A 16,919-nucleotide genomic window follows, 5' to 3' on the forward strand; every position below is an offset into this window, starting at 1 on the left:
CGCGAATCCGCGGAAAAATCACATGCCTGGCACATCGTTTAATCGAACATCGGTACTGCGCATTGCAAGTCGGCGTGACGTCAAATGACGAGTTCTCAGGTGTACTCGCAAAGGGTTATGGGATTTACCGAAAAGGTGAATTGGCTAATTGAATCAACTCATTCGCTGGTTAAGCTGTGTAGCATCATGTGACCTAGTTCTTTGTACGCAATAATGAGCCAGAGCAGACGGACACCGCTGAATTAATTTGCTGAAAAGTATATCCCGACTGTCTTGAAAGATGGAATTTTTAAAAATCCTGCAAGCAAAAGAAATGAGATGCTTTTCCTGCGCAACGTAATTTCCAGTATAATTACCGGTACTTCAAAATATTTTTTCACCTGGTTAGATTTTACGGACATGACACTTGTCAATTAGTAAATAGAGCGACTTCCGCAACATTGACAAGCTTGCTCTTTACAGGCTAACTACTATAGAAAAAATATTAAATTCGTGGACATCGTGGAACATTCAACTACGCTTGTTACTCCGCGACTAATCATGCTAACTACACGCAGCATAACGCTACTCTCACGCTGGCGTCCATATTAGCGAGGCTATCTCGTGCACAACTGCTTACTACACACAGCCACGCAAAGAGTATGTTCCATGATGTCCACAAATTTGATAATTTTTCTATAGCAACACATATGACGCGACGCATGGCAGAATTAACAACGCATTATCTTGGTTGAGCTGACATCACACAAGGAAAGGACTTGTCATTGTGTGCGCATGTGCAGTTCTCCTTCGCACAACAGGATACATTTTTTTAATTAAGAAACTTATGACAAGTGAGTGTGGCCAGGTATGTTGGTCACCGACACTGAACCGAAAACATGTCATGGAAAATCACAAAAATTTTACACATCATGCCATGATCCAAAGATTTTGTGATCTCAATGATGTCTAAGTTAGACTACAGTCAGAGCTGAGCCTGAGTTGACAGTGCAGTTGTTCAGGCAATCATGGCAATGTCAATGGTTCAATCTGAACAGAGCGTGATTCAACCCTTGAACATGTTGAATGCGATGGAGGGATGTGTGAACACGTTAACACTCAATGTTCAAGCATTTGGCTGAAGTCCTGATCATATTTTAGGCATACATGTACATGAATGATGTACGCCTGTGCATATCGCATGTACATCATCATGATGATGTATGCTTCCGTACCCCTAATACATATTTCATGTATTTTAAGTAGGCCTAGTCCTGGCCTGATTTTCTTTCTTAGCCATTTGTTCAACACATTAGGTTCATTTACATGTCGAAAAAAAAAATTGTTGGATTAATTCCTGCAAGGTTTTGTATTACTCCCATGTTCCAGACAGACATGACAGACCAATTTCCTTTTCAACACATTTTTTTCACGACTTCTTGTGAAAAAATGGTCATGTTAATTACCCTGAATCGGTACGGTGACATAGTAATACGATAACACTTCCCTACTACACACCTATGATGTATGGACAATAGATAATAACGCAAATAAATACATTTAAAAACGAGTCCTACAGATAACAGGTAGAGGAAAAAATAATTCCATTTCCTCGGATCATTGGTTTTGCTCACAAATGTAATCGACTTGTTTCTTCAATTTTATTAATACAATTGACTTGATTTACCATCGTATCTTTCGGCCTGCTCAGCGAGCTTGGCCATGTAGACATTGTCTTCCCTATCTGCCTTGTCCGACATGTTAGATGTTGAAAATTCACAAAGATTGAGGATGGATTTCAGTCGGCTTTCGATGCTCTTTCCCGATAAAAATTCAAGATGGCCGCAACCGCCAACACCTAGACATGTAGTTCCGGCAGAAAAATAGGAAGTAATCATATATCCATACGCATACTTTCATTAATTCTATTTTTAGAACAGTCAGAATTTCATTAAAAGAAAATACCAAATTAATGATACTAGGTCTATGCTGTATCAGTCAACCGTAAGTTTATATTATTTTACTTTTAAGTTTCGCTTACAAACATCGATTTTTTCAAAACTCTTATCTTGAAAGTACTCAGCTCAGCTACTCAGAAAGGACTACTTTTAAAGGAAAAAATTGACCTAGGCTGGTTTTCGCGTCGCATTCAAATAAAAAAAGTGGCATTACTTCAAAATAGCATTCTACGGTCTCCTGTAGCTTCCCGTCCAGTGGCGGCGCCACGGGGGGGCATGGGGGGGCAAATGCCCCCCCAGTCAGAACTCTTGCCCCCTGTTGCAAAACAGAAAAAAATTACGAAAATTTCTACTTTTTACGGTAATTTTGCGCAAACTTTGTTGATTTTGCCCCCCCTGAAATGCACTTTGCCCCCCTAATGCCCCCCCGAAAAAAATTTCCTGGCGCCGCCACTGTTCCCGTCACAACGGCAGACCCTCAATGCCGGCCCTCAATGTTTGTAGACTTGACCCTGGCCCTGGAGACTTGATTGTCGTATTTTTTTAAGATAACAGTTGGATGATGAATCTTTAAACTACAAAATTCATGTCCCGGGATTCTTGTCAAGCAGCTTCAAGCCACTATACCGTAAGCTACCGTATTAGCTTATACAACTATATCCCGGCTATGTGCGAGGCAATTTAGGCCTAGTGCCTACTGTAGGCCTAGTGAACTTTTAATTTGCATGATGATTTGATTTAGCGGGCTTTAGGGTTGTCCATTTCTATAGCTGCCTCCCGTGCGACCTGGCACAACATATTCATCTAAAGAGCTAAAAACTCGGGCAGTCACACGAGTCACAATTTGGGATTTACCTGAAATGTGTGAACACTTTTGAAAACCTATTTATGAATTCTGATATTTTTATTTAAATGCTCAAGTATTGCGCAATACAGACTGGAGGAAAACAATTTCTAACCTAAATCAGATCTATAGTAAAAGGGCTGCGTATCATTAGTGTCAACTTTGCATTCATGTTCTAGACAAATAAAAAACCTAGCATACAAATCTCTCATCCGTCCAGGGATGGAGTATTGTGGATCCGTGTGGGACCCACATACACAGGAACTCATACAAAAGCTCGAAAGTGTGCAGAACCGGGCAGCAAGATTTGTAATGGCAGATTACGAACGGTACAGCAGCGTGACATCAATGAAAGAAGAGCTTGAGTGGGAGCCTCTTGAAGATCGGAGGAAGACAACAAGAATTTCAGTCTTCCAGCAAGCTCTGATGGGTCACCTCGCCATTCCAATGCATAATATCCTGCGCCCCGTCCAACGCGCCTCACGACATAGTAGATTCACACAACTACCAGAGGCCCCATGACACAAGGGAAAAAGCGGTAAAACGAGCAAAATCGCTCAAAAACGCTAAGTTCGCCAAAATTTCCCACAATTTCTGTTAAGTAAGTTTATAATCTGAAAAAGAGGAGAGATTCTGCAAATAATGTGCAAATAATGTGAAATAATGTGCGATTTACCGCTTTTTCCCTTGTGACATGGGGGCTTCTTACTTGCAGATGATTTTACATGCAGAACTCAAACAGGTGATTAAACCATTGGGCTATTCCAGTTAAAATCCATACACCCCTATGGAAGACATGCCCTTAATTGAGGTTATTGATAATATGCCACTGGAATGACGCCATTGTGGCCCATAGTGATTGCAGTAGCAACAGGACCGTGACCTTTGCAGTTATTGTTAACTACACGGTATGCACACAACACAGGGGCACTCACATAGGCAATTGAACCCTACTGGTAGCGCTGTGTTGTAGCTATTGGGGACGAACTATAGTTAGTATCATCAAAAAGTCCGGGGGGGCACTCAACTTTAGAAGTGACGGGTATGTGCCTACCGGTGTCGCGAAGTAGGGGCCTATGGTAACAAAGCGTTATTTTAAAATAGGGGGTCATTGGGTACAAACAAAATAAAAAAGGGGGTCATTGGGTACCGGTATAATATTTTGAAAAAAAGGGGTCATTGAGTATAAGATTTCAAAAAAAGGGTCATCGGGTAGAAAATTTTGAAAAAATGGAGCAAAATTTTGAAAGTTTCGGCATAATTTTGAAAAAATTGAGGAAAATTTGAAATTTTCGGCATTATTTTGTTGCATTTTGATGACTAGGCGGTTACCCGTATTTCGCGGTTTTCGGCTATCATGGTTATTGGCTTTTGGAGATCTCAAAATCAGGGTGTGTCCTTTGGCTGGGATCACTTTCCTCACAACTGAGCTCAATTGCAGCTTTATTCGCCCTCAATTGGACCTGACCTTTGGCCATGGATGACCTAACAAATGTAAACCTGAGCTTCCTTAGACAAAGTTACACCCACCCACAAAGTTTGAGCTCCATTATATGAGCAACTTGAAATGTTTACGTTTTTTGACCTATTACCTCTTAACCGTAGGTCTGACAAAAAGGTCACGGTGAAAACTTTTGTTTGTTTGTCCAAGGTCCACACTGCAAAAACAAGTGTTTATATTTAAACACCATATTGTGTTTATCAGAGCAACACTTAATAAACACATAATTCATGTTAATGGTCTAACACTAATGTTAATTTTCTAACACTAATGTTCATAAATTAACACTTGGTGTTATATTACAAACATTAGTGTTTGTAATATAACACCAAGTGTTAATTTATGAACATTAGTGTTAGACCATTAACATGAATTATGTGTTTATTAAGTGTTGCTCTGATAAACACAATATGGTGTTTAAATATAAACACTTGTTTTTGCAGTGCACTCACCCACCAAGTTTGAGCTCCATAGGGGCAATTTGAAATTTCTACCTTTTTTGACCTATGACCTTTTAACCATATAGATCTGATGAAAAGGTCACAGTGGAAACTTTTGTTTGTTAGTCCAAGGTTCACTCACCCACCAAGTTTGAGCTCCATAGAAGCAGTTTGAAATTTCTACCTTTTTTGACCTATGACCTCTTAACCATAGGTCTGACAAAAAGGTCACCGTGGAAACATTTGTTTGTTAGTCCAAGATCCACCCACCCACCAAGTTTGAGCTCCATAGGGGCAGTTTGAAATTTCTACCTTTTTTGACCTATGAACTCTTAACCGTGGGGAAGGTGGGGCATAACGGACCCCCGGGGCAAAACGGAACCACCTGGAAAAATAGGCCTTGGCAATACTGCCGTCTATGCAAATTATATTGAGGAACACAAGTATGGCTACGAGGCTTTACAACAAAAATTTTATCTGAAACAATCCACTGACATTCGAGCAAGATCGAGTCAAAAAATTACTACCCGTCTGGTGTAAGATATGTAGATGTTTATGCGCTGAAATTTTACTTCATTAATATCGGATTCCCAAATAATTATGTATATTGTAAACACGAAGGTACTAGCCATGAGCTGTATTAAGTGCATGGCCTACATGCTACGATGTATTATGCATGCAACCTATTTCTAAAAAATCGGGTATAGGGCAAAACGGAACCCTAGGTGTGGGGCATAACGGAACAGGGTTCCGTTTTGCCCCGGGCGTTTTGTCCCACAGATGGGTTCTGTTTTGCCCCAATTGGACATAACTTGTCTTCACTCAAGGAAATGTAGGCGTTATCTAGGGGCCTACTCGAACATGGTAAACACTTCGCTGAAACATAGACATATAACTAGACCTACAGATAGAATTAATGATTAAAAGTTAACCACTTACTCCACAGAGATGGTAGGCCTACTGAATATTTCTTTCTAATCAAATATTGGTCATACATATTATATGCCTACTAGGCCTATAAGAAGTAAACCACTCACTCCACAGAGATGGTAGGCCCACTTAATATTGTAACTGAATATAGGCCTACATATAACTAGGCCTAGGGCCTACCGATGGAACAACTGATATAAGTTTGCACCCAGGGTACCGTTTTGCCCCATAGGGGGGTTCAGTTTTGCCCCGATAGTGGGGCAAAACGGATTTTTTTTGTGTGAAAATATTTCTTCACTTTTATAAAAAAATTGTAAGATTCAAGTTATATTGGTTAATGGTATATTAAAGGTAAATACAAACTTCAACTGAATATATAATTTTTACAGTCATATTACTTATGGTGACGTCACAGAGCATCCTCAAAGTTAAGTGTTCCGTTATGCCCCACCTTCCCCTAGGTCTGACGAAAAGGTCACCGTGGAAACTTTTACTTGTTAGTCCAAGATCCACTCACCCACCAAGTTTGAGCTCCATAGAAGCAATTTGAAATTAGACTTCAATTGGATCTGACCCGGTCGTTGACCTTTGACCTTAAAAAATATAAACTGGTTCTTCCTCATACCAAGCTGCACCCACCCAATATAAACTGGTTCTTCCTCATACCAAGCTGCACCCACCCACCAAGTTTGAGGAACGTGCGACCCCAGTCTCCGAGAAAAGAGGCGGACAGACAAATAGACAGACACACAGACAGATTCTGGTGAATTATAGTAAGATGCTCTTCTAGAAAACCTATAAAAAAGGGGGTCATTGGGTAGCCGCAACCAAAAAAGGGGGTCATTGGGTAGCCGCAACTAAAAAAAGGGACGTCATCGGGTATGACTTTTTAAAAAGGGGGTCATCGGGTATAGTCGACTTCAAAAGAGGGGGCCTATTGACAGGCACATACCGTCACTTCCAAAGTTGAGTGCCCCTCCCGGGCAAAAAGTATATAAAAGCTATGATTTTAGTACTTTCTCTATGTTTCAATTACTTATTCTTTTGCAAATATCTGAATCTTCAACCCGGTACAAGCTTTAATAACGGGGAACATACATTTTATTAAAAAGAAATCCTACCATCTATCCAAACTCGCCGTGTTATTCCAATGCACATTTTACTTCACCGGGCAGCCATTTTTGATCGTATTTTGAAGATTGGTGTCATAAAACCGTCATAGGTACAAATTTAGTACTTTCTGTCAATCAATTATGGCTTATTCTCTACATGTCAATCTTTAAATAATTGGCATAGTCCTTATAATAACGGTGGTCTGCCTTGATGAGTAGCCTAAATGACAGCAAACAGCTGCAAACCAGTGAAAAATATCCCAAAACTTGGTCAGTGGAGCTCCGCTGGTACAAGTCAATAGAGTCATTATCGATTGGATTAGCCGTCCGTAGCGGACAATTCGGTCGCTCATTGGATCAATATTATCAGGTGGTAATAAATTTGCATTGGACAATAGATTACTATATAATGGTAGTACTGCATATATCGGTTTAATCTTCAATAAGCGGATTTATGGCTGGAAAGGTCACGGTGAATTTGCCCGACGTAAGTGCACTATGGATCACTTTTCGGACACAATAGATGAAGTATTTGATTGACAAGGTTACCCCTGCGTCCCCCGTAGCCGCTTGTTTAAAAGGCCTATGCTTATTATATTAGATCTCCTTAGAAATCAGTGTGGGGGCTAGCTCAAAGTTTAAATAAATAGCCTGGAGTTTACATGAAAAGTGCCGGGGGAAAAGTGGCCCAACTGTAGGCCTAAAATTAAAATGATTGAAAACCCCGGTGAAACGTCTGGCTCCATGACTCCGTGAGCATTCCGATTTACGTTTGCCGTGTATTTAGAAACTTATTCCCCAGGCTACTCCTGATTTATAGAAAAATGTAGGAATATTTGTTTGGGATTTAAAATTAGAAATAGGCATAAAAGTCAAATTTCCGAATATCTTTTTGTATGTTTTCTTATAGCCTATTGCAGTTTTAAAATTCTAAAAGCCTTCAATTGAAATCAGGCTAAGAGCTCCTTTTTATTTTATATATCATATTTTGATACAATATGTTATAATTTTTGATGATTGGTCATGAAAATATAAAAAATATTAGAAAATGGGTTTTCCAAAAATTTGAATGCGCAACTTGAAATTAGTCTAACGCCATGGAATAATACGACTGGATTTGAAGAGTAGCATTTTCCAGGTCAAGCAAACGCGAACTTTGACCGTGACCAAATTGACCTCCCATATCAAAATGTACACAATTCACAACTTGATCAGAATTCATGGCAGTTTATAAAGTTGTAAAATTCACAAAATGAGCTGCTGAGCGGTGAAAAGGATGACATGATGGATGTATCATACTTGGTTTTATATGGTGGACTATTTATTGTGACACTTTTGTGTCTATCAAGGTAAGTGCACTTCGGTAAACTTTAGTCATCATTGTCAATTGATTCTATGCCTGCCACTTCCACATACTTGTGCATAATACGGAAGGTCGATTTGTGCCCATAAATGTTTAGGCCTATGTTAAACTGTATGTTATACAAATTGTACAGCTATCATTTCTACCCTATGACGAACCGACATACCTGTAAATCAAATAGCCCACAAAAAACTGGTCATCGCTGGTATTTTTCATGAAGAAAAACGACACTTTTTTACGCCGGAACATGTAGGTAACCTAGGCAAACCTTAGTTAACACATTTACTAGTCAGCGAATTCGCCGAGACCGGGGCCCCAACACAATGCATATTTACATAGAAATTTGAATTTTTTTCGAGAATAGGTGGGTGAAGGAAACCTACATAAATATGTTTTCTATACTTCACTTGACCCAAATATATGATTTTTTATGGTGATAATCAAGTCGCACATGGAATTTTAGAGGAATTTTGATAGCAGTTCCAATAAAAAAAGCTGCCATCGCCATGAGACTAAGATCTAGAAACACCCCGAAATGCCGTTTTGGGGAATTTTGCTAGCTGAATCTTTTTGATGAAAGTCAATCTTTGACAAGATGTAACTTTGCTACGGAAAGTGCTATGAAAAAAAAGGTTTTCAGTTTTGGCTTAGTTTACTCAAGGGCTTTAATTTGATATATAAAACGATGCAATTTGATGGCAAATTTGAATTCACCTAGGATACCTAGAACATGTCCAAAACACGTCAGCTGACGTACAAGCCTCCCCACGCATGTACATAAACAAGCCGTGTTCATTGTTTAATTGTCACCTGCAGCTGTTCGCAAGAAAACTTTCTGCATAAAATTACCTGGGGTCGTTATCAGGCCTGAGACACACTGGCGCTTAGTTTGAGGACAGTCACTATGAGTTACTAATGTCGGCACATGCAGAAAATGTGTGATGGGTCGCCATTTTGTGACTCGTGCAAGCTAACACAAACAAATTATTGGACTTAATAATCTTTTCAAGTTTTAATAAAACGTGCATCTATCATGATAATATTACATTTTATTATTTTATTATTTGAATTACATAAGCTATGTCAATTTTGTGTCCATGTTAATTTTTATATGGATTTACCTGTGTTGATTTTAAACTGTTGTGAAGCGTGGAGCTACAAATTGGCAGGCGATTACCCACCATGCAATGCGAATACACGGAAACGATCCAGTTTAGGATGCATCGCAGTTCCTGTTGTGTAAACCGCCCATCCAACCTGATCGTGTGCACAGCATTTGTGCTGGAGGCTAGTTAATGCGCACAACCAATGCGCAGAAGAAGACCTTGATACTAGGCGGAGCTTACGTTTCACAAGAATGATTGACAGCTGTGAGTTAAGAGAAATTCTGTTCTGTGATTGGTACAAAAATATGGTTCTCGTATAAATGAATATATTATCCATGGCTTCAAAATTAGGAACCGTTTCTTCCACAGAGCCCTATATAGGGCTCTATGGTCTCTACTCATCATACACGACCGTAGAAGATCTGGCCAGCGACGACGCTTGCCAATCAGGCTAGCTATTTGTACGGCGTGGCCAGCTCTCATCCTTTTTATTATCTCTGGTCTTGTCACGCTGGTAGATTCGCCCACCTGTGATTACTGACCTGGATCTGACAGAAGATTGTGGAATTTACGATTTTCAGCAGCAGGATTTTATGAAACTGCCAATATTTGCAAGTATTCTGAAGGATCGGTAATAATTAAAATATTTTTCATGGTGTCGGTAGTGCAAGTTGAAGTTAGTGAATTTGTGGTTTTGTATGTTATGTGCAAGAGTGTTTTCAGGAAGCGTAAATAGGCAGGCCGTTATGCTAAGCTCTCCATGTTATATGCGAGTTCGGCGACGAACTGGACACATCACACGGTAGTGTGATGTGTCCAGCCTGGATATAAATTGATTCATTCATCAAGTTGAAATCACACTCAAATTTTAATTGACACTCACACACTGACATACAGCTGAAGCATACAGTGTCACACTGAGCATGCTGAGTGCTGGGCCTATTTTTCAAAACTTTTAAATTTGAAATATAAACTCACTGATAATTGTTCATGTTAAATAATGAAGAAGAAGGCGACCTATATGCTTCACCCTAAATGATCTGCCGGCAAATCTTTCGTCAAGCATAATAAGGTTGTTTGCGGATGACTGTATTATTTATCGGGAGGTGAAAAACTCCGATGACAGTAGGATTCTTCAAACTGATGTTGACAACCTTTGTAAATGGGAGTCCAAGTGGCAGATGGGTTTTAACAAAGCTAAATGTTTCAGCATGAGAGTTACACACAAAATCAAACCACTCATTCATCAATACTGTATGGGTAACCATACCCTGGAGCAGGTTGATCATCATCCATATTTGGGTGTGGAATTGACATCTGACATGTCATGGAGAAAGCATATTATTCAAGTTGCCGTTAAAGCAAACAGAATGTTAGGTCTTCTAAGAAGAAATCTCTCGTGTTGCGATAAGGCAACAAAATCAACTGCCTATGGTGCCTTAGTCCGTCCATTACTGGAGTATTGCCACACCATCTGGGACCCTTATCAACAAACAAATAAAGATACCATTGACAAAGTTCAAAGACGAGCAGCCAGGTTCGTGTTTAATGACTACAGTCGCCACTCAAGTGTCTCAAATATGCTTGGCAAACTTGACTGGGATAGCCTTGAAACTCGTCGCACCAGAGCCCGTCTTCAGCTTGTGTATAAAGAAACTCATGGACTTGTACCAAACAACATTAGTCACCTCCTCAAAACCCAAGACCAGACATCCAGACCGAAGACTCGACAAAGTGCTGGAAATTTCATCTACACCCATGTTTCTGCAAACAAGAACTGCTACCTTAGATCACTTTACCCAAGAACTATTCCCACCTGGAATGTTTTACCCGACCACATAAGATGCGCCCCAACACTACAAAACTTCAAGGACCAGCTACAGACCATCGACGTCGACAAACTGCACAAACGACCGAGTAGCAAAAATTAGCCCTCCGACTCCTTGACGCGCTAAATTCTGTGTGAGATAACCTGCCAGGTGTTTACGCAGTAGCAACCAGATGCAGATGCAGGGCATATCGCATGCAATGCGAGACACTAAATTTTTTAGTCCAAATAATCAGACCGTCCCAGAACAAAATATTAATTTCTGACATGATCATGTACTGGGTCTGAACTGTTTCAATATGAAATCTTGATGGCAAATTGGACAATAGAAGCACATGGTTCTACATGTATGTGACAGCTTTTTAATCCCTATTCATGTTACGTGAATCACGCTATTGTGGACCATCCTTCTGATACGGTACTTGAGTGTTTGGACAAGCGGAACGGTCTTTCTACCTTGCAGTTTGTAAACAAACCAGGAGGTCGAAATCGTCCTCCCTCGCCGAATACGAAAGTCAGCGTAATAGTACGACACTATAAATTTTTATACTTTCATGCTTTAGCAAACATGAAATTTGAATTACCAGAGAAGATGTAATAAAGAGGAGGTTGATCAAGCTATCCTCAAACAAAATATGTGTGAGACCGCTCATTCAAAGTAAATGATGAATCACCCTATTTAGCTGCTTTACAATAGAATACCACAATGTAGGTATCCCAGGCAAACCTTAGTTAACACATTTACTAGTCAGCGAAAACACAATGCATATTTACATAGAAATTTGAATTTTTTTCGAGAATAGGTCGGTGAAGGAAACCTACATAAATATGTTTTCTATACTTCACTTGACCCAAATATATGATTTTTTATGGTGATAATCAAGTCGCACATGGAATTTTAGAGGGATTTTGATAGCAGTTCCATTAAAAAAAAGCTGCTATCGCCATGAGACTAAGATCTAGAAACACCCCTAAATGCCGTTTTAGGGAATTTTGCTAGCAGAATCTTTTTGATGAAAGTCAATCTTTGACAAGATGTAACTTTGTTCTTCTTCTTCCTTATAAGTGCCTCCCTCATATGTATGAGTATTATCGCACTGCGTACAGACAAGCTGTACTTATTTTTTACTCTGGAACCTAGAGTAGATGAGTGTATTTTGAAGTACAGTCAACATGACCGGGATGATCCCCTGCTCTTTTCGAATAGCCTGTGACGTTCTTTAACGTGCACACTACATTAATGTGAGAAAATATGCATGGACACGGGACCGACAGCTTAAAGTGCCCTCCGAAGCACTAAGCAAGTAGAGTGAAGTGTCTTGCTCAAGGACACAAAGAGCCGGACCTGGGATTCGAACCCTTGACCCTTGGGTTCACAGTCCTATGCCTTAACCGCTAGGCCACGCTCACCTCTTTACGAAAAGTGCTATGACAAAAATGTTTTCAGGTTTGGCTTTCTTTACTCAAGGGCTTTAATTTGATATGTAAAATGATGCAGTTTGATGGCAAATTTGAATTCACCTAGCATACCTACACAATGGGGTTTGAACCTGGGATGGGTGATACACAAGTTGCAGCTAACTGCTTTTAGGGATAGGTCAGTGTGTGCATGTCATCATGCCATGCACATCATGCATGCAGACCCTGTTATCTTGTCAGATTTCTGATAAAATATGACTGAAGTTCCATGGCAAATTATAATTTTTGCTGCTTGTTGCCACTTTCAGCCTCTATTACATGTATTTATGATAAAGAATGTTTTCAATTATCAGAATATCTTTATTAGGTTTGCAGGAAATGACAGGAAAATGCATAAAATAATAAAATAGAAATGATCAACAATCATCACCTCTCTAAAAAATCCTAAAAATTTCTTCTTTAGAAATTGATTATTTACAAAAAAATGGAATTGCAGTTACATGTACGTTCTGGTACAACAGAACGAAATTATAACACATTGTCTATGGAGCAGGGTGATATACATGTACATGTATAACTTGCCAAAGCAATTAGTATCGGAGTCAACTGAAATTTTGGAAATAAGCTTTTTTCATCATGTTCATGGAAATCATAATCTACTGAAAAATGTCATAAAAAGAGGATGCTAGGATTAGGATCACAAAATACTCCTTTATGTAGAAAAGAATGTGCACATGCTATAATTTCTGTCCATTTATTGTTTGAAATCGTTGTATAAATTATGCTTGTACAAGTTGTACATTGTAATTTTAGCAACTCTGAATTTTAACATAAAAAAGTAATTTAAGTGTCACCTTTTAAAATATTATTGTATCGAACCGTTTTTGTACATAATAATAATAATAATATTTAATGGTTCTTTTAAAAGACGCAAAATCTTCTGTGGAACTCAGAGCGCGCAAACACATGAAAAAGACAAATAAACAAAGAAGCAATTAATTCTGTGAATCTGGAAAAGCTTGACGAAAGAGATGGGTTTTAAGCTGACGTTTAAATTGAGAAAGTGTGGGGATGTTACGAAGGTTGTTTGGAAGCGATTTCCAAACAGTTGGAGCAGCAAAATGAAATGAGCGTTCACCTGCTGATTTAAGGTTAACCCGAGGAGTTTTGAGTAATTTTTCAAAGGATGATCGAAGGGAGCGGGAAGTTTGATAAGACTTACAAAGCGCAGATGACAGGTATGGTGGTAAAGTGCCATCGAAGTGATGGAAAGCCAGAACAGCAAGTTTAAATTTGATGCGCAATTCGACGGGCAGCCAGTGAATCTTGATGAGGATTGGTGTAATGCTTTCTTTTTTTGACAATAAGATGGGCCGCACAATTTTGAATTCGTTGGAGACGGTTAATTTGATCAGCAGTGATACCTGTCAAGATGGAATTGCAGAAATCGAGCCGCGACAGAATAATTGAATTATTGATGTTGCTTTATGGTTGACTGCAGCCAATACGTCTTAAAGATAGAAATGAGGAACGGCACATATCGCTGATATGTTAATACATACACAAAGTTTGATCTAATCGAACACCGATTTTTGAAAGGTGATATCAGAGTCCAAAATTTGTATATTATCTTCAATCTGGCTAACACAAGAAGCCGTACCAACGGTGATAACCTCCGTCTTATTAGTCGAACACAGACATAATCATATGGACGTTTAAATGATACCCAATGTAAAAGTAAATGTCGTCACGTTCTCAGTTACTGGGACTACCGTCTTATCTGTGTTGAGCATGAGCTTATTACTATCCATCCAAAACAAAACAGATACCTTTTGGCCGCCTCAACATACACAAGAACTCTTACTTCAATCGGACCATAAAAGAGTGGAACACACTAATCAATCACAAGTTCATCAAGTACAGAAACCTTTAAGACTCACTGCACAAACTACATCTAGAACTTCTCCCCCCCTTTGTACATGCCTGGCTTTAATGCTCAATTAAGAGCCCAGCCAGAAATCAAGCAGAAGCAGAAACCCAAACCCAAACCCATATTGGCCTAAATCTTATCCGGGACAGCAAATGATTGCGCACTAATGTGCAGTACATACTGCTTTTGCAGTTAGAACTTCTATTCAAAGTAATACATAGTATGTCTCATCTCAAGTTGAATATCGCAGTGGCAGATCTGAATTGCTGCATTTACTTGTGCCGCCAGCATACAGACAAATAGCCCCTCTACGTGTGTGTGTGTGTGCACGGCAATATTAGGTTACCGGAAAATCCAACCTGAGATGAGACACGCTATATAATTTTTATGTTTACTTTCTACCAAATCTTGTTTCTGAAAGAAGGTTTTTTGTATTGAATACTTTCAGATTGTTTGCCATTGTACTGTCCAAGATATTGAGTGCACTAATCAAGAAAGACATCAGCATTGATTACGTGGGCCTAGGGTCCTTCAAGAATGTCAACGTACAACTTAACAACAGCAGCAGTGTGGTAGGTGTAATAGTACTACATAGTGTACCGATACTCGTAAAAAATATAGCACAATTTTTTTTGGATGGAGTTCAAATAAAAACATTTTGTTAAATTGCCAAATGAAACATAGCTAAATCCTTTAGTTGAAAAATAGGCCAAAATGTGCAATTTTTTTAGAAAATGTGTTTTCCAAAAATTAGAATGCATCTTACAATTAGTCTAAGTTGTACTTGTAAAGTGAATGAGCAAAAAATGCCCTAAAACACATATTTTTGCCTTTATTTCCAATAATACCGATATTAAAATTTACATGTAGACCAGTTAGAACTAACTGAAGGATTAAGATTTAGCTATGTTTCATTTGGCAAAACAGGATAATATTTTTTTCATCCAAAAAGTGAGTAGGCTAGTGTTTATTATTATGTAATGAAGCCTTTTGACTGTATTTATAACCAAATTCAAAAGAACATATTTTGCATCCGCTTTAATATGGGCAAACACTGGTCCTCTTGTCCTTGTCCAAAAGTAACTTACATGTAGGACAGCCATGACAAGCCATGAGCTTGTCTCCAAAATCACAATAAAAAAAGCTGTTAGAAAACTATGTAATATTGTATAACTATTATATTATTGCACTTGTGTGCAATTTCACGTTTGCATGTTGCAAAATTCATTTTTGTTGAATTAAGGTGGGTGCATTCATATTACATGTAATCTAATTTTCTATCATTTTTAAGTATTTTGTTTGTCATAAAAATAGCAGAAATTGTATCAATTTGTTGTGTACATGTAATAATATAATTCTTGACCTTGTCACAAACATTAAACACAATGCACCTAATATCTGTCATTATATTATGTCAAAATTGTGTATATTGAACCGATAAATACAACAAATTTGGCTGATTCCATTTAGGTATGAGTTAGGATATATGTGTAAGTAATATTACAAATATGCCACAAAACCAGGTTTCCAAAATATTAGAACATACATTATGGCATCTTTACCACATGTATTAACCCCCTGAGCACTATCTGCCGATCTAACATTGCCTCTGATTGGTCAATTATGTGATATCTTCACTTTAATCACCAATCAGAATGGAGCTTTGCAAATAATTCACCCCATTTTTTTTTTTGTGTGGTGAAATTTTTTTTTCTAACAATGTTGCTGATTGGTCCAGTCGATAATAAAAACTTCTTTTTAGCAAATCGGCAGGTAGTTCTCATGGTGTAAATGAATGCTGATACATCATACTTGCAACCATTCTATTTCAGGCAATCGATGCTATCTGGTTGACATGGAAACTCTTTAATCCAAATCATACGTAAGTATTCAAGTCCAAAAAAAAATGTATTGCTATTGTCTTTTTAGTTCTTATAGGCCTATTCAGTGATTTACTCATCAGGAGGATCGTAAAAGCATCAAAATTCAGATTTTGACACCTTTGTTACTGTCATACATTGTAGATGTGTTAGCATAGCCATGCTAGCAGTTTTGTGTACTATTAAAGAAAAAATAAATCCAAATCATACGTAAGTATTCAAGTCCAAAACAATGTTTTGCTATTGATTGCTATTGTCTTTTTAGTTCTTATAAGCATATTCAGTGATTTACTTATCAGGAGGATCGTAAAAGCAACTTAATTCAGATTTTGACACCTTTGTTACTGTCATACATTGTAGATGTGTTAGCATAGCCTGCTAGTGGTTATGTGTATTTTAAAGACAAAATAAGACATTTTACATGGATCTGTAATTTCTCTACTTAAGGGTAGACGAGGTATTGTTGGTGAAGCAACCTAAAAATCGATTTTCATTATCTAGATCAATATATTATTGAAAATTAACACCTTGATGTTTTGCAAAAGTTCATTCTACAAATCGTATACTTTGCAAACTTGCTTAATTTATTGTTGTTAATTAGTTATGTACGTTTTACAAAAGTGTTGTTG

The 16,919-nt window shown here is 38.3% G+C and overlaps 2 protein-coding genes across 4 annotated transcripts in view; one reads left to right on the top strand and one right to left on the bottom strand.

Moving 5' to 3' along the window:
- The window catches only part of LOC140164281 (14-3-3 protein epsilon-like), a 36,692-nt gene extending 34,842 nt beyond the window's left edge, over positions 1-1,850 (bottom strand). For all 3 annotated transcript variants that reach the window (XM_072187550.1, XM_072187552.1, XM_072187551.1), the window contains exon 1: positions 1,667-1,850. In XM_072187550.1, the coding sequence (XP_072043651.1) occupies positions 1,667-1,739 (73 nt within the window). In that variant the 5' untranslated portion in view covers positions 1,740-1,850. The remainder of the gene's footprint in view (positions 1-1,666) is intronic.
- A 6,097-nt stretch (positions 1,851-7,947) lies between these two features.
- Positions 7,948-16,919, top strand: part of LOC140163439 (bridge-like lipid transfer protein family member 2) — a 201,694-nt gene continuing 192,722 nt past the window's right edge. The window contains 3 exon segments of the mRNA XM_072186753.1: positions 7,948-8,113; positions 14,859-14,982; positions 16,243-16,292. Of these exon segments, the coding sequence (XP_072042854.1) occupies positions 8,046-8,113; positions 14,859-14,982; positions 16,243-16,292 (242 nt within the window). The 5' untranslated portion in view covers positions 7,948-8,045.

This window comes from Amphiura filiformis, chromosome 11 (assembly GCF_039555335.1).
Source record: "Amphiura filiformis chromosome 11, Afil_fr2py, whole genome shotgun sequence".
NCBI classification, from domain to species: domain Eukaryota; kingdom Metazoa; phylum Echinodermata; class Ophiuroidea; order Amphilepidida; family Amphiuridae; genus Amphiura; species Amphiura filiformis.